General features: G+C 40.7%; 1 protein-coding gene across 1 annotated transcript in view; it reads left to right on the top strand.

The window, feature by feature from the left end:
• ADGRG4 (adhesion G protein-coupled receptor G4) overlaps positions 1-15,923 on the top strand; it is a 31,648-nt gene extending 15,725 nt beyond the window's left edge. The window contains exons 11-22 of the mRNA XM_072877370.1: positions 933-1,143; positions 3,509-3,674; positions 3,796-3,945; positions 4,784-4,906; positions 6,640-6,685; positions 7,558-7,661; positions 9,055-9,176; positions 10,022-10,290; positions 11,520-11,613; positions 12,682-12,971; positions 13,512-13,613; positions 15,002-15,923. Of these exons, the coding sequence (XP_072733471.1) occupies positions 933-1,143; positions 3,509-3,674; positions 3,796-3,945; positions 4,784-4,906; positions 6,640-6,685; positions 7,558-7,661; positions 9,055-9,176; positions 10,022-10,290; positions 11,520-11,613; positions 12,682-12,971; positions 13,512-13,613; positions 15,002-15,195 (1,871 nt within the window). The 3' untranslated portion in view covers positions 15,196-15,923. The remainder of the gene's footprint in view (positions 1-932; positions 1,144-3,508; positions 3,675-3,795; positions 3,946-4,783; positions 4,907-6,639; positions 6,686-7,557; positions 7,662-9,054; positions 9,177-10,021; positions 10,291-11,519; positions 11,614-12,681; positions 12,972-13,511; positions 13,614-15,001) is intronic.
• The last annotated feature ends 6,614 nt before the right edge of the window (positions 15,924-22,537 follow it).

Genomic DNA, 22,537 nt, shown 5'->3' with positions numbered 1-22,537 from the left:
TTAAAGTGTTTTTAATGTAGATTAATTTTGCAGGTGCTTCAAAATTCTCTAGCTACCACTTTGAAGACTTGTCTCAAATCCTACATTTAGATTTAGAACTAAGTAAATAACCAATGAATAATGTGACAGGTTTTGCCTGTCTATACTCTCTCTGTTACCACATCAAAGTAGTTCATAACATCTCATACAAAGAAGCACAAATCAGTGTATGGAATTGAAAAGTTTGTGCTGTAATTCATGTAAGCTATAAGGTGACTTTTACCACCTGATTATATCTTTTTTAAGCTATGCCAAACAGTACAAATTGTTTGAATGGTGAACAAAAACAATACTATAGCTTATCCACCTACTCAGCAGTGGCATCAAATAATAGATCATTGAAAGATATCTGCAGTTGCATACAGTCTGTCTGACTCCCAGGGTGTAAAACTCTGCTTCTATAAAAAAATTATAGAAGGATGATGAGACGATGAATGGCAAATACAACTTTTCAAACTATACCATTCAGAATTTGCTTTTGCTGCTATACCAGTTAAGTAGCATTTGGGGAGAAGGGCAGATCTTGTGTAATTTTCAACTCACAAATGCTTGTAAATGTGACCACAGTTAAAACTAAATATTGGTTACAGATTATCTTTATAATCCAAAAGCAGCTGATAATATTCTTATGAAAAGCACATTGTTTTCTTCCTTTAAAATACAACTTGAGATATCCAGATTTTACTTTGAAGTTTTTGCCAGTTTCATTGACACGCTGAGGGCTTATTGATTTATTCTTAGGACGTAATTTTTGTAATAGATCAGAAGCATTATGACCATATGGAAAGAAAGGGGAAGCAGACTAACTCCTTGCTTTAACATAGAGACATGTAGCTATGCAGCTAGACATATAGCTATGCCACATAAATCATCTGTACTTTCTTTTTTTTCAGAGAATGCACAAGATGTTGTACAGCATATTTTATACCTCTTGCCAGATGCAACACTGCATATGGAAGAATTAGAAATCATTGCAAGTAAAATTTCTGATATCGTAAGGCTTGCAGATATGAGCATGACACTTGCAGAGACTATATTTTCTATACTAAACTATATTTTGCTGCAAGAAATAGAAGACCAGAACATTAGAAAAATGACCAATAGGTAAGTAAGATAACTTGGCCAGGAGTGGCTTCCTAAGCTAAAATGGCACCATGGAGTGATTCATTCAGTCTATTAAAATATCACCACAAGAGTTAGCAATTTCTGTACTTGGACGTTAAACATGCTTGTGGTTCTTAGCAGCAGAGATTGGTTATTGTGTTGTCAAAGGTGCTTTTACCAGAACCAGTTCTGCAGAAGTCACCATCACAGAGTTGTTCTCTAGGGGCATCTCAGATCCGGGAGACTGCCTAGCTGCCATCTCATCTCAGAGGTGATGTTTACAGCTCAGCAGTGAGGTCTGTTGGCAGGTCAGCCTGGAGACACGTATCTGGTCCACCAGCACACCAGACTGGAGTGCTGTACCTGTGCTGATAAAGATTTTTCCAGCATAGCTATTCAATGTTAGACTTCAAAATCTACATTTAGGATCCTACATCCATTATGTGATTCTCACACATGCTAAAATCAAGGTTGCTAGATAACTTTCAAAACACCTCTCTCCTTTGAGATCTTAAAGGTAACTAACTGCCTGTTTTCAAAATGTCTGGCTTCTGTTGCTGAGCAGAGCACTGTTTAGAAAACCACTGCCAGCCTTTACAAAGGCAAATGCAAGTGCACAGAGTTGACCCATTTCTGATTTGGGCAAGACACCTTACCCACTTCTCACTGCACAGCCTCAGGCTCCAAATAGGAAAGATTTGCACTGACCAATCCAACACTAACCAACAGTGTAAGAGATGCGATATTCATCACATTAAAAAGTCTTTCAGCATCTCTCATTTTAAAGACTGTGCGTATCTGCAATTTTCTGTTTCACTTAATGTAAAACAGTATTTTAATAAGAAATACAAGAAATATTAAAATAAGAAACATTAAAAGCAATAAAAATGACTACGCAACAGCCCAGTTGTCTGTACTGGACAACTATGCATTGCCTTTTCAAACTCAGGAGTCTGCAAGGAGGAGTAGCCAAAAATAGCTTAGAAAATCTGTCGGAGAGGAAGCATTGAGTAGCATCGTGATCCTTTTGGCTGCATGCTCTCTCTTCAAAGTCTCCTGCACTGCAGTGTGTGCAGTGGGGGCTGTGATAGCTGCCAGCACTCAACACCTCTGCCTTCTCAAATACACTGTGGGTTTTTTTAAGTGAAATATCCATTACTTCAAATTCTCCTCCCATGAAATGTAAGGTTTGGGGGACAAGGATGATATTCTAATAGGCCCTGGATTCCTGATCCTTAATGGAGATAGACTTGGTATGTACAAGTTGTAATAACAATGTCTTTACAATTTTTGTGGACAGGAGAATCTCAGGTAGTTTAAGTTTTCCATAAATCAGACCTCGAAAGAGCACAACCACTGTGATGAGACCTGACAAGTGCTAGCGTGATATCCTCACAAGAGCTGTTCTGCTCCTTCTTTCAGGCCTCAGTAGACATTTTGGATCCCAGATATTCTGAGGAAGTTGAACTCCAGACTTTGCAGCTCTAGGGCAGCTGTGGCTGAAAGGATCCCATGGGGGTCCTTGTGTGTCTGGGACCGACGATGCATGAAGATAACACCAAGCAAAGAAGGACAGGAAGGTTTTCCTTTAGTCTGTCAGGGCCAGCTGTCATACAGGTTTTCAATGGAGTATTATCCCTTCTTGCATACTGCTGAATAGCCTTAAGGGAGACCAAAGGATACATGGAGCTTCTCTGACTCTTAATACCCATGTGCATTAAACAACCCTAATTTGCTGCTTCCTTTGGATTCCAGCCTCTTCTTTCTACTTCGAAAAAAAACCCCACTGAGAGCAGGGCCCAGAAAGCCTGTGAAATCTCATCCTCAGAGATACTGAGAGCTTTACTGGACAAGACCCTGAGCAAGCTGACCTACCTTTAAAGTATACACTGCCTGGGGGAGATGGGGAATTGAATGACAGACCTCCAGAGGTCCCTTGCAGGCTAAATTATTCTGGCTCTGATATTTTACCTGAGACTACAATTAGATGATTGCAAAAATCAAATTAGCAGGTTTTACAAGTTACTGCCTTCCAGATGAAATGGAGTATTTTACTGGGTGTGAATTTTGACTCGGGTCTTCCCAAACCACCTCATGTTGCCCTTGCAGGCGGATATCTTCCACCTGCCAGAGTTTTTGCTTACTCAAACATGCTAACTCAATTGCTTGCCATCACCTGAACCTGTGCCAGACAAAATGCCATCTACCCCAAAATGGACCCATTCTGCTCTAGTGATTGCTCCTTGTGATCACAAATCAGAGCAGCTTTTAGCTGATTGTGTCCTGACTGCATATTATGAAGCCAGGAGAACATTTCAAGAGATGTATCTTTTTTTTTTTTTTCTTGCTGTTGCTCTTGGTAAAGTATCCTGAAGACAACTGAGGAGATTGGCTATAAGGTGACTTACACAGAAAGAAATACGTCGGTCATAACCACTTCCTTGGCTTTGTGGGTGATGCGTCCAGACCCCAGCGTATTTGGAGGACTGGCCTTTGGCGTTACCTACTATGACAGAGGGGTGGATCTCAAGGTGAGAGCAAAGTATCGCCTCAGGGACCATTGATTCAACCAGACAATCCTGCTGCTATTTTGTACCGTTGTGTATTTGACCTGAGGAAGGCAGCTCTGAGCATGTCATCTCTCTCCTGCAGATCAATGTTCAAGAAAATCCTTTCAAAAAGGCCTTGGCCTCGGTGTTTTTGCCAAAATCACTGAAGAAGTTCCTAGGGACGGAGCACTCGGACCCAGACAAGCATTCGAAGATCCAGTTTAAGTTTTTTGGCGCTACTTCACTCTTTGTGGTAACTACGACTCCTCACAAACGCTAACATGGCAGTAACCGGTTCAGCTGTTCTTAGTGTGTACAAAAGAAAAGTCCCAGTAGCGTCATCTGTTCCGGGCACATTTAGCATCAGACTGATGGAGCACTAAGAAATGTGCAGGGAAAATGTACCCAGGCAGCAAAACTTCCGCTGTAGCAATGATGCTCCAAGAGGTGGCTGTAGACCTTAGACTTTTTGTTCATTTTCTGTAGATGATGTTATTCCAATTCTGCTCTTCTGCAGGAAAGGAACATAGCCTAATCTTCCTCTGATAGTAAGCTCTTGCTTAAGGAACATGCGTAGTACATGTCAAATATCATGTAAATAATTTCAAGATTTATATTTCCATTAAAATAATAGCAGCACTGATATGCAGCTTTTAGGACTACTCTAGTATTTGCTGTGTTTTCTTAACTCGGTGGGGTGGGTGAGTGTAATTAAAAAGGGAGCCATTTCTTTTGGTATGATTGGAGCGTACAGTGTGCTGAGCAATGCTTTTCACACAGAAGAAGCATTCACAATTGTGTCTACTGTCTAATGAGCTTAATGATGTACAACTGGATGTTTTGATATACTGAAATGATTATACCGCTTTCTCAATCCAGCTGATGCATCTGAAACTCTGTTCTGCTTCAGCTGATGTGGAGACTGTCCCTGAATTTGCAACTAACTACGTTTTCTAATGAAGCAGCAAGCAGCTAAATTACATCAGGCATGGTGTTTAGCTGATCACCATTTCCAAGAAATACAATCTAAAAAAATGGAAGCAGGGAAGAGCTTGGATTTTTTTTTGCATGCGTGTATTTTTCCACTGCAGGATGACAGTTTAACGAAGGAGAGGTTGAATACTTACGTTGTGAGTGCCAGCATTGAAAACACGTCAATTCAGAACCTTAATGAGCCTGTGACTATTACTCTTCAGCACATAGACGAAAATACGGTAGGATGCATTCATTTCATCAGAGGTGTGTTGAAGCAGAGTCTATTTCACTTAGCCTTACAATAAACTGGCAACGGGACAAATAAGCTTAAAACATTTTCCTGCCTGACCTCTCTGTGATATATCAACCAAAACATTGACAGACCACACAGATCTCGGTGTTTAATTCCTGCAGGTTAGTAAAGCTTGTGTCTCCACTTGAAATCCATGCTTAGCAGCAAGGGACGTCTTCATTGTTTCCTTGTTTTGATCTGGACATTTTTTTTCAGGGAATAGTTTATTTGCTAAAAAATGGCAGGTTTTGGATTTGCCTGAAATGATTTGTAGTTGCTCCAAATTCAGCAAATTGTTTTAGTCACAAAAAGAGGTAAATTAAAAAAAAATCAAAACATAGCATAGATGTTTTCAAAATTAGTTTGCTTTGTTTTGTTTAAAAAATGATGTTTAAAACTAAAATCTATCTTAAATTACTTTTAAAATGGGCATGGGTTAAATTTGTTGACTGATTTCCACCTTAGCATTTTTGTGTTGCCAATGTTTATGGTCTAGCCTCCACACAAATATATTGCGAACCCAGGGCAGAACAAAATTATTCAATAAGATGAATTTGATTAAAGTTCAAGTTAATGAGAGCTTGAAAATGCTGCTTTTATGGCAATATGCTCTTTCCATTCAGTTCTAGCAAATAATATATACCCAGAAATTTCATCTAGATACCCCCTCTCTTCCGTCATTTTTACTCCACCAGGCCATCTGGCACCTCTCAGATTTTTTTCCCTGACCTTATAAAAGTATCCTAATTAAATATTTAATGAGATATCATCCTAACCTACATCTTTGGCTCTCTGCCTAATTATATTTGACAGTCTACAGATCACATCTCTTAACAGCTTATCTGTTACGGTGGCTTCCTGTAAACTCTATGCTTTATTAAACTTTATTAATAATAAAAGAAAATGAATCTGTGCCTTGGGAAAGTTTGCTGCCGCATTATGAGTAATAAACTAGAATGTCCCCAAGAGAAAACATTGCATTGAATACCCATGTAAATCTGTTCAGCTGTTTGCAATATGCAGGCAAGCTTTTATCTTCTCTTAGGTGTCTTCCCTGCCTGGTTCCAGAGAGAGAGAGGAAACACTGAAATTCTAAAATAAAGGTTTTATTGTGTAGAGAATTGTTTGGGGCGTTTTTATTGTATAAAATCTCAGGTTGTTATTCTAGGTCTTAGTCATAACTTTTGGATTTCACCAGTAATTTGGTATGACATCTCAAATACCACATGAAGCCAATGAGATTAGACATAGGAATCAGTTTAAGCTGGACAACTTGTCAGATTTTCTGCTGTCCTTAAAAGACTACAAGATACAGAAAGACTGGTAAAACTGGGAAAAACACTGGCTCCCAGGACTTCCCTTGGTAAGGGGGAAGGTGAAAATTGGGACCCTCTGCTGGTTTTCAGTGCCATGGATGAGATGGCAAATATCCCAGCTGGTTCCCAATGACCAAGTGTCCAGCTACCCCCAAACTGCTGGCATCTCCAGTGACCTATGCAGCACCACCATGCAAATAATCGCAGAGATCAGTGGGCTTTCTTGTCGAGCAGTAGAGAGGAAATCAAATCAAACTGCCTTAGTTATAAACCCTGCTTACAGGCAAGATGCACTGTCTGCAAGTGCAGGCGGTGTACAGACCTACTGAATAAATGCCACAGCCTCCTTTTTCTCTGCTTTCAGGGTAATGCAGCAGTGCACTGTGTCTTTTGGGACTTTCAGAAGAACAGTAAGTGTTATTTACAGAGCTGCCACGCTTGCTCTGTCACCAGCCTCACAGAGCCTCTGGCTCCTTGACACTGCAGCTTGAAAGTTTGAGGCTGTCCTGTTGAGTGTGTGTTCCTGGTTTCCACCGACATTGATACCTCAGTCATCAGTGTTACTACTAGGGGACACATGTCTGGCATTGTACAATGGGGCGTCTACGTGACTAAGAAGACTTAGTCTAAGAAAAAAGCAGAAATGCAATGAAACATCAAACTTCTCACAGTTACTTCAGGGAAGTGAGTGGGGGCTTTGCTGTGGTCAAGTCTTGAATGTGGCTCAGATAGTCAACAGACACAGAAAGAGAGGTGTGTATTGGGTTAACTCAGAACACGTGGGAGAGGTTTTTCTCTGCAATTATTGGTGTTAGAATATGTATTTTTTTTAAATCAGAAGCTTAGCTTCTGAATATATCATACATGCCACATAAACAGGGTCATAATTTTAATCTTACCAGGGAAGATCTGGCTCTTTCAATGCTACACTCTGCCTAAACAAATCCTCTTCCCTGTAAATATTTCTTGCCTTCTGTGTTTCCACACCCTGCAGCATAATCTAGCCCAGCACACTTTTCCTTACCTTCCTGCTTTCTCTGTGTGCAGGCATGTAAATGACTTTAAATATTTCTTCATTCCACCAAAGGCTTTCATCCAAGTTTTGAGGTTCTCAGGCAACTACATAAGATGTGTTCCTGTGTGAAATCTCACTTGTGTGCGGCTAAATGACCCTGCAATCTGTACTAACTTGAGTTCATATTCACACATTCTGCGTGCTGCAGAGCTATAAATGACTGAGCATGACTAACTGCTTAAAAATCCCTTTTTCTCTATTACACAGATGGACTGGGTGGTTGGAATACATCGGGGTGTGAAATGGAATATACAGATATGAATTACACAATCTGTTTTTGTAACCATCTTACCCATTTTGGAGTCCTACTGGTAAGTACTCCATGAATCATCTCCAAAAAAGTCCCGTGGCACTAAACAAAGTCATCGCTAGTTTTGGGGAGAGGTGGGAGATTCATATCTATACAACCTGTTAGATATCTGCAATTTTGCCAAAATCAGTAATAACAAACAAAACAGTTATAATAATTTTTATGGTATAAAGTCCTCTAAATGTCACTTGCTTCAAGGCAAATTCATTTTACAGATGTAGTTTGTACTTCTTTGCAATGTAACATTAATGTGTTATTTGCTGCATTGGAAATACTGTGTTAAATGTATTACTTGCCAGTGGCAACTAATGACATTACATCTTTCTGAAAGTTTTACCTATGCTCCATCAGAAAGGGAAGTTTAATATAAATACGGGAGATGTCATTAACTATCATCTCTTATTTCTCTGTAATACAGAGAAAACTGCCTCTACAAGTTGAATGCCAAAAAATGATGAGTGCCTGAGAATGGGCTGCAACAAACGCAAAGTGTTAGGCAAGTTCCAAGCAAACTGAGTAGATTCATGTTGTCTAATCCCAGGAGGATACAACCTCCACGGTGGGCAAGGCCATCCCTTTGCCTTCGGCTGCTTGCCCAGCTTCCCCTAGAGGTCAGCATTACCCTGCTCCAAGAGAGCCACGGAAGCCCTCCCTGGTACTAAAAATGCGACTTCTACAGAAGGAATTTAGATGTTACAGATTTCAGACAACTTGCTGAAGTTCCCATTCAAGCAAAGAGAATTCAGTCTGGTTGTAAGATCGTTCCTCTTCTGCACTGCCCCTTTAGTAACCAGCACAGTTGCAAGTATTTAACAGCACCGTCGATTGTACATCAGAGGTGTAGGTTACTAATCCGAGGCTCGAAGTTTCACCAAGTAGAAGAGAAACTGTGGCAGGGAACAACAAAATCATCTCAACAGTACTCCTGGCAGCAGCTGTGGAGAAGCAGGGCCCAGCCTCCCAGCTGACTGTTGCGGAGGGATGCTTTCTGGAGGTGGAGGATCCTCCCACGCTCCCAGACATTTAGCAGGTTTGTGCAGTTCCCAAGCATGGCAGCTGCCATTGAAACAAGGTAGAGTTTCTCCTACAAAGTGAGCTCCCAGTGGAATAATTTTGGCAAGGTCCTGGAATCCTTGTTGACTTTGTGGTTTCTGACGTACAGCTTTTCCAGCGTCACAACTTATTACTGGATACTTTAAATACTGCATATTTTTACTGGTATGGATATTCTGTAGGACTATACAATAAGAAACACATAAAAATATTAATGGAAACCCTCCAAAAGTAGCAGTAAGCAGAACAGAAATCGATTTCTTTATCAATGTGAACATGTGGAAAGCCATTTTCTTTATCTGTTATGGCAAACAACCGCGATTCTTTATCTTGTAACATAGGACTTGTCCCGGACAGAGATACGTATCACACATGATCGTATATTAACTCTGATAAGCTATGCAGGATGTGGTGCTTCTGCCCTTTTTTTGGGTATAACACTGGTGACGTACCTAGCCCTTGAGTAAGTCTGATCCTTTTACTTATATTGCTTTTAATACTTTTGCAATAATGAATTTGCAGCAACTATCAGAATGTTTGGTAATATTTGATGCTGTGATGCATAGGAGGGAAGACTGAGAGCTGACAGTATAGACATTGCTTTATTTTGACCTGTGACTGTGGTGAAATAAGAGGGATTCAAATACTCATGCTTCAGTACAAGCACTAGTCTGAACTGTTCAGCAACTTCTATGTTCCTAAATTTCTGTCATTTTATAAATTTACCCATGGACATGGGTAAGATATCATGTCAAGAATCTGGAATGTTCCCTGGATATAGACTATACATTGGATGATATCAGCAATCTGGAATATTCCCTGTATGTAGACTGTACATTGGATGACATCAACAGTAAAATAGGGAAACTTTTCTCTTCTCTTGCTCTTGGTCTTTCTTGTGTTTTGTCCTTTTGGATAGGTTTCATTTTATACTGGATGTGCCAGTAGCTCCTGGCATGACGGGGCACTAGGCTTAGGTAACGGTGGGTGCTTTCATAATCCAGTAATATTGCAATAACAATATTTGATGCAGTAGTAAAAAGCTGATGTTAAGTCTGTCTCTCCTCCACCAAGTGTGGAAAACCTAGAAGGTCTCCATGTATATAGAAGCTCCGCTTTTTCAGGCTGGGAGATCTGCTTCAAAAACACACCAGTGATTTGATGTAAAACACTAAGATAGACACAACTTACATAACAGAAAGCCAACTTATAATATGCTGAATACACATCTGTGCTACTTTGCATTCATGAATGTACCCAGTACAACTCATGCAATTATAACCTTATGGACTTTCCCCTTCTTTTTAGAAAGCTGCGGAGAGACAATCCTTCAAAAATCCTGCTCAATCTTTGTGCCGCACTGCTGATGCTCAACATAGTCTTTCTCATCAACTCCTGGCTGTCCTCGTTCAACCAGCCGGGTCTCTGTATCACTGTGGCTGTGCTCCTTCACTACTTCTTGCTTGCAGCTTTCACGTGGATGTGCCTGGAGTCTGTTCACTTTTACCTGGCTCTTGTCAAAGTTTTCAATGTTTATGTCCCAAAGTACATCCTAAAATGCTGTATCGCTGGCTGGGGTAAGTAAGCAGATTTCTTCTCCACTTCTGTGCTTGTTAACTTCTCTAAGATAGGGGCATATTCGCAAAAGCAAGTTGGGACACTGAGCTAGTAGAAATGTGGTGCACACCCTAAGCCATAAGGATGGATTTCTTCCCGCAGGCAGGTTCAGCTTAAGTTTCTTCTGCCCAAGGAGACATTAGCAGAAAGTGCCCGTTGCTCCCTGCACAGTCATACGCAAGGAAAGGCAAAAGTGGGCGTAAGAACTGCTTTCCCTGCCCCTCCTGCTCTTTACAGGAATGATTTATTATGCTATGTCATGTCAGCGGGTGTGCCTGAGGAAGCACGAGCTGCCCACAGCCTTCATCCCTACATGGGTGATGCTCAGAGGCAATTTTGATCTTCTTCTCCAGGCCTCGTGTCCTTAGCTGCTGTTCTATGCATGATTCCCCTGCGGGGGGTGGATTTGGTTTTCATTTATAGCTCTTCTGAGGACTTCACTGATTCACCTTCCCTCCAAGCACTGAGCATCAGGGACTTGTTTGGGAGAAACGTAACAGAAAAGACCCAAAATGCTGGCTCAGCTGTTAGAAAAGGTGTTATCAGAGGCACTGACCCAGAGCAGAATTTGGTCTGTATTTTTTGGGTTGCCATTAGATGCTGTTTTAAAGGGTTTTTTAGGCTTTCGAATAGTGTGCAGCGTATCGTCATCTCTATCCTTAGATTTAATGTCGCACATAATTGTTCTCAGGGGCAACCATCCGCAATGGTGCTGTTGGCAGCAGTCACTCTCAACAGAAAAGCCTGAACTGAAAGAAATACGGGAAATGGGAAATGAGTGGAAGGGAAGACTGATAAAACACTGCCTGGAAAATGTCTGTCTCTACCAGATCTTAACGCAAAATGCTGTGGTCTGCTTATCTTTTGACACTCTGCTTTTTGTAATAATCAGTTGGTTTTATTTTACCAGATTGGATCCCTTCTGGAGATGTTTGAACACTCACAAACATTTTGCAAACACAGATATTTCTATGTCTACTCATTTGTAATTTACATAAATAAGGAGATTAAACCTGCTATGCCACACACTTAATTACCCTCATTTCAGAAGAGCTTTAGGGGTAGAGTTTGATCCCAAGATGTACATGTCTGCTATAATTACTCATCAGAGATTATCTGACATCTTTCCATATTCTCCATTTAATCTTTTTAATCTAAATATCTCTTTTTCTGTTGCCTTCCATATTAGGAATACCAGCTGTTGTAATTACTATTGTGCTCATTATAAATAAAGACTTCTATGGCAATGGATCACATTCTGAGAGCAATCCATTCAGCAATTTGTAAGTGTAATATTTTAAGCTTTTTGATGGTCACCAGAGTATCTTAAAGACAGAAGAAATAACCAGAAGACAACAACTTCTCTCTTGCTTTTGTCTTTGCTCCCCCATCTTAACCCTTTCCTTTTAGTGGTTCTGGTTCAGTGGATCATTTTGGATGTACGGCAACTACATGGAGTAACTCTCACGTCAGTGGCCTGGGCTTGAGGACAGGGAGGGCTTCTGCCAGTCAACTCCATTTTTACTTTCTGGAAAATCTCTTTCTTTACATGACATTAACTCAGTCTCATGGGACATTTATATATGCTCGCGCATGTTCTGGATTTCTGGTAAAACCTAAAGGCAGAATAATTGCTCTAGTATTTTGCACGTTTGCTTCTGTTTTTTTAATGTCAATTCACATCACTGTCTCTTCATCATTTCAAATTCTTTTATTAAATCATCTCAACCTCCTCTCTTTCCCTGTGGGAAAACACTGCATTCTTTCATCCTTTTTTAAAAGGGTTTTATAGCAAAGAATGCTTCCATTTTTTCCCCTGCTTTCTGTTTAGCACAATCTGATTACTTGTTGGTGAAGATTACCTGGAATATTTGAATTCTATCCTGTCAGAGAGGCAACACAGCTATGACACCTCAGAGGGAAAATTGTTACCCGTCTTTAGCAAAAAGGCAGCAAAACTCACTAATTGCTGTCTGAGGAAAAGCTAACCAGTGCTCATCTTTGTGCTCTACTATTATTTAGACTCCTAATTAAGTCATATTTAACTCGGTTTTCCTAAGGCAGTGTGTCTTTGTGTGTATACATTATTAAATTGTGAAACAATTGTCAGGTTTATCTGAATTTGGCAGAAATATTAAAGTCTCAAAGTTATTGAATTTCTATAGCATCCATAAAAAAGGCAAGTGGAGAGATTTCATGAATGTCTTTATTGGGGGAAAGTAATGGGCATTAGGGAATGCCCCTTACTAGGTATCGGAGAACCACAGGGGAGACTTATTTTGGATACCAAGCTTCATTAGTTTAACTGCTCACAAAACTCCTTATTAAATACATACTTCCCTTTCTTGCAGTTGCTGGATTCAAGAGAACACAGTGTTTTACATCTCTGTTGTGGCCTACGTCTTCTTAATATTTTTGACCAATACAGCCATGTTCATCACTGTTCTCCTTCAAATCCACTCCATGAAATCAAGGACACAAAAGAGATCCAGATTCTGGAAACAGAGTTTTCTCCAGGACCTCAAAAGCACTTTCAGCTTGATGTTCCTTTTGGGCTTAACCTGGGGCTTTGTCTTTTTTGCCTGGGGAGCAGTGAGGATTTTTTTTTTGTACCTCTTCAGCATATTTAACACCTTGCAAGGTAATTTCTGAATGGAGTACTGCTATAAATACAACAGTTTAGGACTGTGGAATAGAAATAAATTTGTAACATCATGTAATTCAAGCATAAGGGAAGAGGAGTGCTCACGTAGCTTTTGTGTTACACTGTTTAGCTATTTTAATAGGAAAGCTCCATTGCAGTGGGATGATAGTGTTGTTTAGATAGCATTGCTGTGATAGATATACTATTAAAGATACGAATTCATGCCTTTGAAACATGGGTGCAAATAAATGCATCTTTTCAGGAGCTGGCACAATCCTTTTCATCTGGGCATAATAATGGTTGATAGAACCTACAGTGGCTTGCAGATTATTCTTATACCAAATATTCAGCAAGCTCTTCCCGTTATCCCTTCATACTCACAAAGGACTCAGTGCAATTCTGGGCCAACGTGATGCTGGCCCAGGGACCACCTCTCTGCCCTGGGTGCAAATGAGTGGCATACAAAAAGTTTAGGAAAGGGACAGCAGGTTGGAGAATCCACCTGAAAACCTGTGAATTTCTCTTCTTACTTTTTAGGGTTCTTCATCTTTGTGTTTCACTGCCTAATGAAGGAAGAAGTAGTGAAGCAGTGCCGAGTACACTTTTGCTGGGGAAGATTTAATCTGAGTAATTATTCTGGTAAGCATTGAGGGGTTTTGTTTAGCTTGACGCATAAGTCTTCGCCTGCTACTGGTGTCACATGTGTTCTACATTAAGAAATAAGGCTCTCCTCAATAACCTTTCTGCATTGCATTGGATAATTGTTCTTTAATAGGTCTTTATCCTCTTCCATTAACTGCTTATATGATATGATGATGGGGTGACAGCATGCAGTAAAAAACGTAGCTTTCCGAAAAAGTTTTCAGCTTGGTCTCTAATTCTGTTCTCCTATGCCATTCAGTGTTCCCTTATGTGAGCTATGTTTCTGGTGGCCTTCCAGTCTTCATAAAGCTGAATTCAGAAACTGATGCAGGATATTGGACGTACTAGTAACTATTTTTTATCGCAGAAGCTGGGTTTGCTCAGCCACGGTAGGAGCAGGGAGATGTAATTGCTGTATTTGTCTACCTGAGGGGTGGCTATAGAGAAGAGACAGGCTCTTCTCAGAGGTGCACAGCAAGAAGACAAGAGGCAATGGACACAAATCACAGCTAGGGAAATTCCCATTAAATATAAGGAAAACCATTCTTCCCAATGAGGGTAGTTAAATAGGTGACAGTGGCCCAGAGAGGCAGTGGAGAGAGTCTCTCTCCTTGGAGAGTCAAAATTCATCTGGACAGGTGCATGAGCAACCTGATCCAACTTTGGGCCCCCAGAGGTCCCTTCCAGCCTAAATTATTCTAAGATTCAGCTACCAGCCTAGCAAGAAATAACATGTGCTGTGGCTTATTCTGGGCTATCACAGTGATGATTTTTCACAGAAATCTGGAAGAACTAAATAACTTCAGTACCTCTGAGTGTCTATCAAAATTAGTTGACATAAGAATGGGTATAACCAAGGAGAAGTTAACTCAGTTTAGTCTTCTCAGGAAGCCAGCCTGAAAATCCCTTATGAACACATATGTCCTGTACGCAGTAGTCCTGTGCATTGTGTGCTGCCAAGGAACATGTAGCTTTCCATTTGGAGAGGGGGAATTCAGCTCTAAGTAGCATATAGAGTATTATCCCTTGAGCATGAGCCAGCTTGATGCTGTACAATACAATAAGGGCAAGGCTGCCATTCCTCTCCTTTGTGTACCTCCTGTCTTCTTCGGTCTGACCTTATCCAAATTAGTATTACTAGATTGGGTCCCTAAAGGGGAAATAGAAGGCTGAATTGCTGGTATCCAGCCCCACCTGCGTAAGTGTGACAGAGCTAGTGTAAAAATTAACAGCAGGAATCGTGCATTGTGCTGCACAGCTTCAGGGCAGGTGCAAGGATGGCACAAGAAGCAAGCACAGACCTTTCTCCTCCCTGATCCCTAGTACTTTGACATGTGACACATGTACAGAATTTTATTCCTGTGCCTTCCACTCTCTGATTTCAGACTGGAGTGGGTCAGGTGCAACTGCTGGATCTACACCAAGGCACTTAAACCACAAATCACCATCCCAGGCTTTGTGGAGTCTCAATTCTGATGGAACAAACTCAGCTTTCAATGGTTCCGATTTTCTCCCCAGGACTTCTCCGAATATAAATTTTAGGATTGGTGAGAAAAACGGTGTGCACTGCATAGAATAGAATGCAATAGGTTCCATAGGGTGGCTATCAAATCCCAACCAATGGAAGGAAATAAATAGGAAACCTTTCACTGCTTTGTCTATGCCAGACCTGATTTGGGGGTTAATGGCTGTGTTACAGATGGCTTTTGCTAAGGAAAGTAAAAAAGCCCTTCAGATCCTGGTATGGCTCTTCTCCAAAAGGAAGGGAACTCTGCTCAGCCTACCTTAAGCACCTCAGAGATATTCTACCCTGGGCCAGCTGGCTGTCATTCTCACGGGACCTGCTTCCAGTTAGGGAGCACTCCAGTCCATCTCATGCATTCCCAAAAGAGCAAAGATCTTGGGGATTACAGAAAGCTGAACAGGACCTGGTGTCAGCCTGTTTAGTCCAGAAAAATCCCAGCAGGAGATTTTGCCTTCCAAGATGGAGAAATCGTTGCAGACCTGTATTCTGAAAAACGGATGCCTTTATAGGAATTCTGACCTAAGCACCAAACGATCCTGGTTGTTTTTGGAAACACACTGATTTCTGTTATTTCTCCAAAGACATTAAATCAGTGAGTTGTGCATAGACAGGTTTCTTTCTAAATAAATGAAATCAAATTATAATCTTGGAAAATTTTCCCTAATTCTTCTCCATAGCTGAAGTTCATTACAACCTGAGTGCTGTACCTGCAGAAGATGGTGGGACCAAACATCCTTGTTCCCAAAGAATACTATCCATGGATACAGGGCTGCACTATCCACAGAAAGGAAGATTTTTACATTGATACTGAATTTGTTTTCTTCTGATTATCTAAGGATGATTCTCGTTTGTGGCATGTAGAAATAAACATTGATCTAAATAATTACTTTTAGTGTACAGTTATCTCTCTGAACACAATTGTAGAGCTAAAACGTCCCATGATTCAACTCTCTCGGCTTTGGTGGAGTGCCAGTACTGACCACATGAGGATTTGGTCCCACCGTGTTTACAAGATTAGCCCCCATGTTAAACAGAGACTGGAAATATTCTCTTCCTCATCATTAGCCCGTCTCATAGTCTGTCCTCTTTTTTTTCTCTTTACACCCTCCTGCCATCCCTCTGCTCCCTTCTTCATCTGATACTTATCCTCAGAACCTAATATCCATAATATTGAGTTTCACGTCATATTTTTGAGCCTGTTAGCTGACTGTCTCAGGCATGGATGTCTAGGCTCCTCAATCAGTATCTTTCCTTACTTTTTCCGAGATGGACTTTGATCAACTTATACATTAAGAAATTGGACTCAGCTTTCCAAGATGTTCCTTTCAGTTGTATGTTTTTATTTTCAGACGTGCTGGCACTGCTGACTTGGATTTAGATCTCTAAAGAGCTGTAGATGTGTGTTTAAATGTCTGAAGATGTTGTCCAGTACCTTCAAATGGAATGTGGAAACAAGAAAAACTGAAATTCCCACCTCTAATGGGTATCCATGCGTTACAAATAATAAAGGTTTCAGACTACCTCTCCTGCAAAAAACAGACCAATAGCAGATAAAATCCTACCACCTTTGGAGGTGGCGATTAAGTTCACCCTTTAGTAATACTTTGCTGTGAATACAGCAGGAGGTAAACTCAATTTCATGACATCACAAGAGAGACTTCGCTTTCCTCTCCTACTGAAGAGGGGCTTGCTTTCAACAAATGTCTTTGAATTGGTAACTTGCCTGCTCAACCAAATCCTAGTTTCAGTTTTGAATGCCTTTCTCTGTATCATTCAAGTAAAGATTTTCTGATGATTGCTAATACAGTAAAATACTAACCTGTACCGATGACAGAGAAGTAAAAAAAATATAACGGAGTGATGTCTTAGAGCTGGTATGTACGATAGCAAATACAAAAGGTTCTTTCATTCTGTGAATAACTCCCACACAACAATTAGTGGAAAAAGATGAGTATTTCAATGTACAGTAGCTACAGCCAGCCTACTTGAAATTAGACAGATCACTTTCGGTTCCTTGGCTTTCTGGAGAAACGTTAGCATTAAAAACATGCAAACAAGTTCCACCTTGTACCCACTTGTTTGTAACTTGAAATTGCTTTCAATGAGAAAGAAATTTAATATGAAATACAGTTCAATATGTTGGACCCTTGAACTATTGTTCTCTGCCTGTATTCTCTATTTTCATTAGTAAACTCTTTGTTCCACAATCTGCTGCTGAACACAAGTTCTCCCTGCTTTGCAATGAGAAGCAGGACACGCTCTGCCATGGCGCTGTGTGCTAAAGCTGTGCCTGACTCCCCTTGCACCCCCAATCTGGCTGCTGCGCACCCCAGGAGGGTCCTGTGAGGGTAAGGAAGGAGGCCGCGAAGGTCTCCAGCGGAACTGGAGCTTTAGTCCTCCCCTGAGTCCCTTTTACATCAGTTTGTCTCCGCTACGGTATCGGTAAGTCTAGGTGGATGGACAGTCTGACCCCATTTCCTTCTCTACCACCCTGCTTTGACCCTCACTGTTCTCCTTCGTGCAGTAATTCTTTCTGCATACACTTTATAGGACAGAAGGTAATAGGCTTAAATGTAGACTAAACGTTAGGTAACAATTTCTAATTTTAAGGACTAAGTGGTCTAGAGTGCACATGGAATTGCCGTCATTGCAGGTCTTAAAAAACATTCATAGTGATAAGACAAATATCTGCCAGAATTGGTATAAGTAAAGTTGATTTTGCCTTAGGGCAAAGGATGGACTGGAAGACCTGTTGAAAGTCCTCCCAACTCTATTTTCTATTACTCTAATTTAAAATAAAAAGGCAGCAAAAGAGGATCAATAGCAGAGCAACGTGAGACTGGCCTTGTCTCCTGCATACCGTAATTGTTTTATTTCATTCCTGATAAAAGACGAAATGTACTTTGATTTTCTAAATTTTTTGCTAAATGCCCTCATAACATTATTAAATGACTAGGAGCAACAAAGAATTGGATAAAAGCTGGACAAGCAGTGAGAAAAGTGCTGGAATACTTAAGACTTCTCAGGCTGCCGAGAAATGGCTGGAAATGCCATTTCTTGGGCGGATCCATCAGCGTGTTTCCTGCTTTGGAGGTGTAACAGTGGGAAGAAGAGCAAGCTGCACAGCGTGGAGTGATGTCAGTTCTCCATTCTTGCTATTGATTTTTTTTTTTTTTCTATTCGAAAAGCAAAATCTGGAAGTAAATTTTTAAAAACCTGTCAACTTGCTTAAGTAAAATGCAAAGTGCTATTTGTTCTGGGAAGGCGGTTAGCTCACTTCCACTCTCCATGATATGCCTAATGGCTTTTCCAGCTAAACAGTGTATCATTTATGTTTCAAGAATGGCATTGTTTAGGTTGTCAGCCGGAATGAAGATGTGTAATTTTCTTTGGGCTGAAATAATACCTTCCGCACCGGCACCATTACATTTGCTCTTCTCCAACATATCTACGCTGACGTTCTGTCAAAGAATCGTACATTGATGGTTTTCACAGGGAGAGGACATGCACAAAGACAAATCTAATAAAAAATTGCTATGCTCTTGTGATTCACATCCTAATAATTTTAAGTGGTGGGAACAGCTTCTGCAGCTCTGGCTTGAACATGACCTGACGGTGCATTACCGATACAAACGCAGCCTCCTCCCCGCCGTTTTGATTGTATCAGTTGACTCTGCTCGCTCTCTGAGAAAGCAGCAATCTAAAAGCTCCTTTGATTTCTAAGTCATTCTCATTTACTCCTAGATTGCTTATTTTTAGCAATACATACACCAGGAAATGCGCGCTCTATTTTAAACCAATGAAAGAAGGATTTCTGAAAGTATATTTATCTATGAAGACAATTATTTTATGTCAGATCTCAGTGGGTTGTTAACAATAGGTTAGATGATGCAAAAGAAATAAAAAATGATAGTAAAATCACTGCAGCATCTGTGGTGACTCGGGCAAAACCGTCCCCACTCCCATCTTGCTATTTAGACCAGCACAAAACTCCACCAGCCTTTGTACCAACTAAGTCAGTGGATGCAGATCCAAGGTCTAGGCAGCTCACTCAAGGGTCCCTGGAGACTTTTTATGTCTCCACATGGACAAGTGGCTAAAGCTGCCTTCTAGCTCAATGTATGTACAGCGCTTTGATAACCATGTGATAAATTTTACATAGAATGACAGTTAAAAGTCAGTACAGCTTCTGTAAGTTTTCTTCTGACAGTTTATGGAGCTACAGTAGTGGTTAGCAATACAGGTATATACTAACAGCCAAGATGTAGAATTCTTTCTAAATTTAGCAGGCAGTTATTATTGGGACAACGAAAGAAATGTCATTATGGGAAATGATTTGAGATTAAAAATCAAAATACTGGGAAGATAATTACCTGTTGCGTAAGATGATTGTTAAGTCTTAATGCACAATACTCTGTGCTTTTAGGTATCAGAAAGTATTTAGCATGTAATGGCACTCTAATGGTTCTAAATTAAATGTATCATTGAGAGTTTCAAGGATGCCCAAAAGAATTAAGCTTGCTTTATTATTTTATTGCCTGATTGTTCCTGTAACTGAAGAAATTCAAGGATACCTTCCAGTATTTATTTTTCTCTCTTTTCTGAGAAATGACACCAGTATTTCACCGGCCATTCCCATACTAAAACTGGCTGAGGAAACTCTTGGAAAAGGAGGCTGGAAGGGATGCAAGAATGGAGAAACAAGATAAAAGGTATTTGGAGCCATTGATTAATGAGAGCATTTGAGATCCCATCACAGGCAGACTGAGTCCCACTAACTCCACTGAACCGTCTGCATTTAGACATTGTAACAAAATCAGAAGCTGTTTTCTTTGATTTTAACGGAGAAGATATCTGTCTTGTTGCTGTAACACTGAATGCTGCTCCTGACAGCTCATCCGAACTGACTTTCCATCTCACCTTCGTAACACTGAGGGCTGGGATGGCATTATTCTTCCTCCTAGACATGCTGACAAGTCTTGTGGTATTTGAAAGGTAACTGGATAGCTCATCTTCAGTTCCAAGAAACAGGGACGCAGTTCCAATCAAACATTGCTGCAGGATTTGATGCCCTGAGTGCACAGCTCCCTCTGCCCTTGGTGCAGAATCAACGGTGCACAGGCGATAGGGAAACAAACCCAGTGATAAACCAATGTATTCTTCTCCTAAATGGTTAGTCTTCAACAATGAATGGTTACACTCTGCTATGAATGTGACACAGACAAGTAAATTGTCCCTGAAGTGTCCTAAAAAGATATTTTCCTTTTTAATAGCTCAGTAGTTGTTTTGTCTCCAAGTACTGAGGACACTGGGCAATGGTAAAAAATCAAAATACAGGATAGGGAAGATGTACCCATTTAGTGGTGAAAATCATCACACTGACAGACACGGAAACCAAGCTCTTGTGCTCACAAGTAAAGAAACCCAGCACGGGCAGGGCCTTACGCAACCTCCCTCCCCATTGCCTGACGCTGGTAGCTCCGAAATGGATGCCTGGCGAGATGGGGAGGTGATGTTCTCTCTGTTTAGGGAGGGACTCAGATGTAGTGCACAGACATTACTCAATCCTGTTCTCGCAGTAGGACAGAGCAGAACTGGAAACAGCCCTGGATGTGTTAGTAATTTGCTCTAAACATGGACTGCTGTCTCTGACATCGATGCTCACTCCACGTGTGCATTCAGGCTTTCCCGTTTAATACTTGCCTGCCTGAACACTAGAAAATGGATTGGGCACAGTCACACAAGTTGTACAGCCCATCAAATGACTGTCAGATAAAAGCTTCGTCTTACTCTCGATGAGAGTTATGATACTCTTTGTCCCCTCGTCTTGCCATTATTTGTCATGCTATTGGCAATTTCAATTTAAAGAGAAGACACTGATGCTGCAATACAGACGCAAGTCAGAAATAAGGCAATTATGCACACCCATCCCTGAGAGACGGCTGTCTCTAGAGCAGGGACTCCTCTGCCCAACACAAAGGTGGCAAAGCCAGTTCAGGAAACACTAGGAAGAAAAAGATATTTCAGATAACATAATTCTAGTTATAACTGCAGAGCCTAGCTTATAAACTAGAATTGTTAAAGGACTCCAGGTTAGGACTTCTTGGTGGAGGACCAAAAAGCCTTCCTTCACCTTTGCGCGTCAAAAGAAGATCACCTAAAAGAAGGGCTATTGAGATTTGCTGGAAGGCAGATTTACATTGATACGGGCAGACTGCTAGACTTCAAATCAGTTTTCTACCTCCAGGGAGGAGTAAGAGGAATGTGCCTGTGGTGACCCAACGGCAGAGTCCTGCTCTGTGCTGAAGAGCCTGGGCACATGGACAGCAGTCAGGCTCGTCTGTAGAAGAGATCTTAATCTGAGAAACACCTTTTATAAGAGAGGATGCCACAACAGAGTCCACCAAAATTCAGGACTAGGATAGACAAGCTGTTTGGTATCTCTCTGCCGTTAACACCCGAAGAACATAAACGTCAGTTCGCTCAGCAGAGAGACAGAGAGATACATCAGCCAGCAATAAACAGATGGTGAAATTGCTAGGAGAGACAATCAAAGCAAGGGTCGAAAATGAGTTTGAGGCATAAAAGAAGAATGAAGACAACTAAATAGTTCTGTGCAGAAATGATACAAACAATGACCTAAGCAAGTGAGTTACAATAATCCTAAAAAAACCCTCGGCTGGCTAATATAGCTGTAGTTCACTGTGTATCAGTTTTGTGTTCCCAGCACTCTAGCTACAAAAGATTTTGCCATATTTGTATAAATAAATATCAACTCTGCATGACCAACGTACACTGAAATAATAAAAATGCGCTACACAAAATAATTATAACTTTGGAAAATCAATTTCTTTAATGGGAGTTAAGATTTTGGCTGTTTTCTCTGTATTTTAGCTTGGTGCAGAGCAAATGGTTCTGAAAGAGATTTTTCTGAGTGGGTGACACTACGCAGCACATGGAAATGACTGAAGTCAGCAGTCACACTGCATTAAAATAGAAAATTTGCATTAAAAATACAGCTAACTGATATACTCTTGAGTATTTTACTTGGGGTGTTTTTGCAGCATGAAGTTCAAAAGGAACATTCCTTTCCTGTGAATGTTTTGTGTGTTTTCTTGTATTTTAAACAATGGCCAGAATTACCCAAATTGCTTTTCTCTTCACCAGAAGACAGAGCTCTAAAATAACGCCTTAGAGTTGTTTACTGTTTGGCATAATGAAGCCATTCTCTTCCTTTTCAGCTGGATTTGCACAACTGAAAGCTATCGGAATCTGTGTTAAAAACGTGGTGTGTTTCCTCCTGCCTGGTTTCTACCCATGACACCAATGAAGGGCACACAAAATTGATGAACAGAAACACTGAAATTCTACCATCATAAACAAATTGCATATTTGA

The sequence above is a fragment of the Ciconia boyciana genome, chromosome 12 (assembly GCF_034638445.1).
Source record: "Ciconia boyciana chromosome 12, ASM3463844v1, whole genome shotgun sequence".
Lineage (NCBI taxonomy): Eukaryota > Metazoa > Chordata > Aves > Ciconiiformes > Ciconiidae > Ciconia > Ciconia boyciana.
This window is presented reverse-complemented; position numbering and strand designations above follow the sequence as displayed.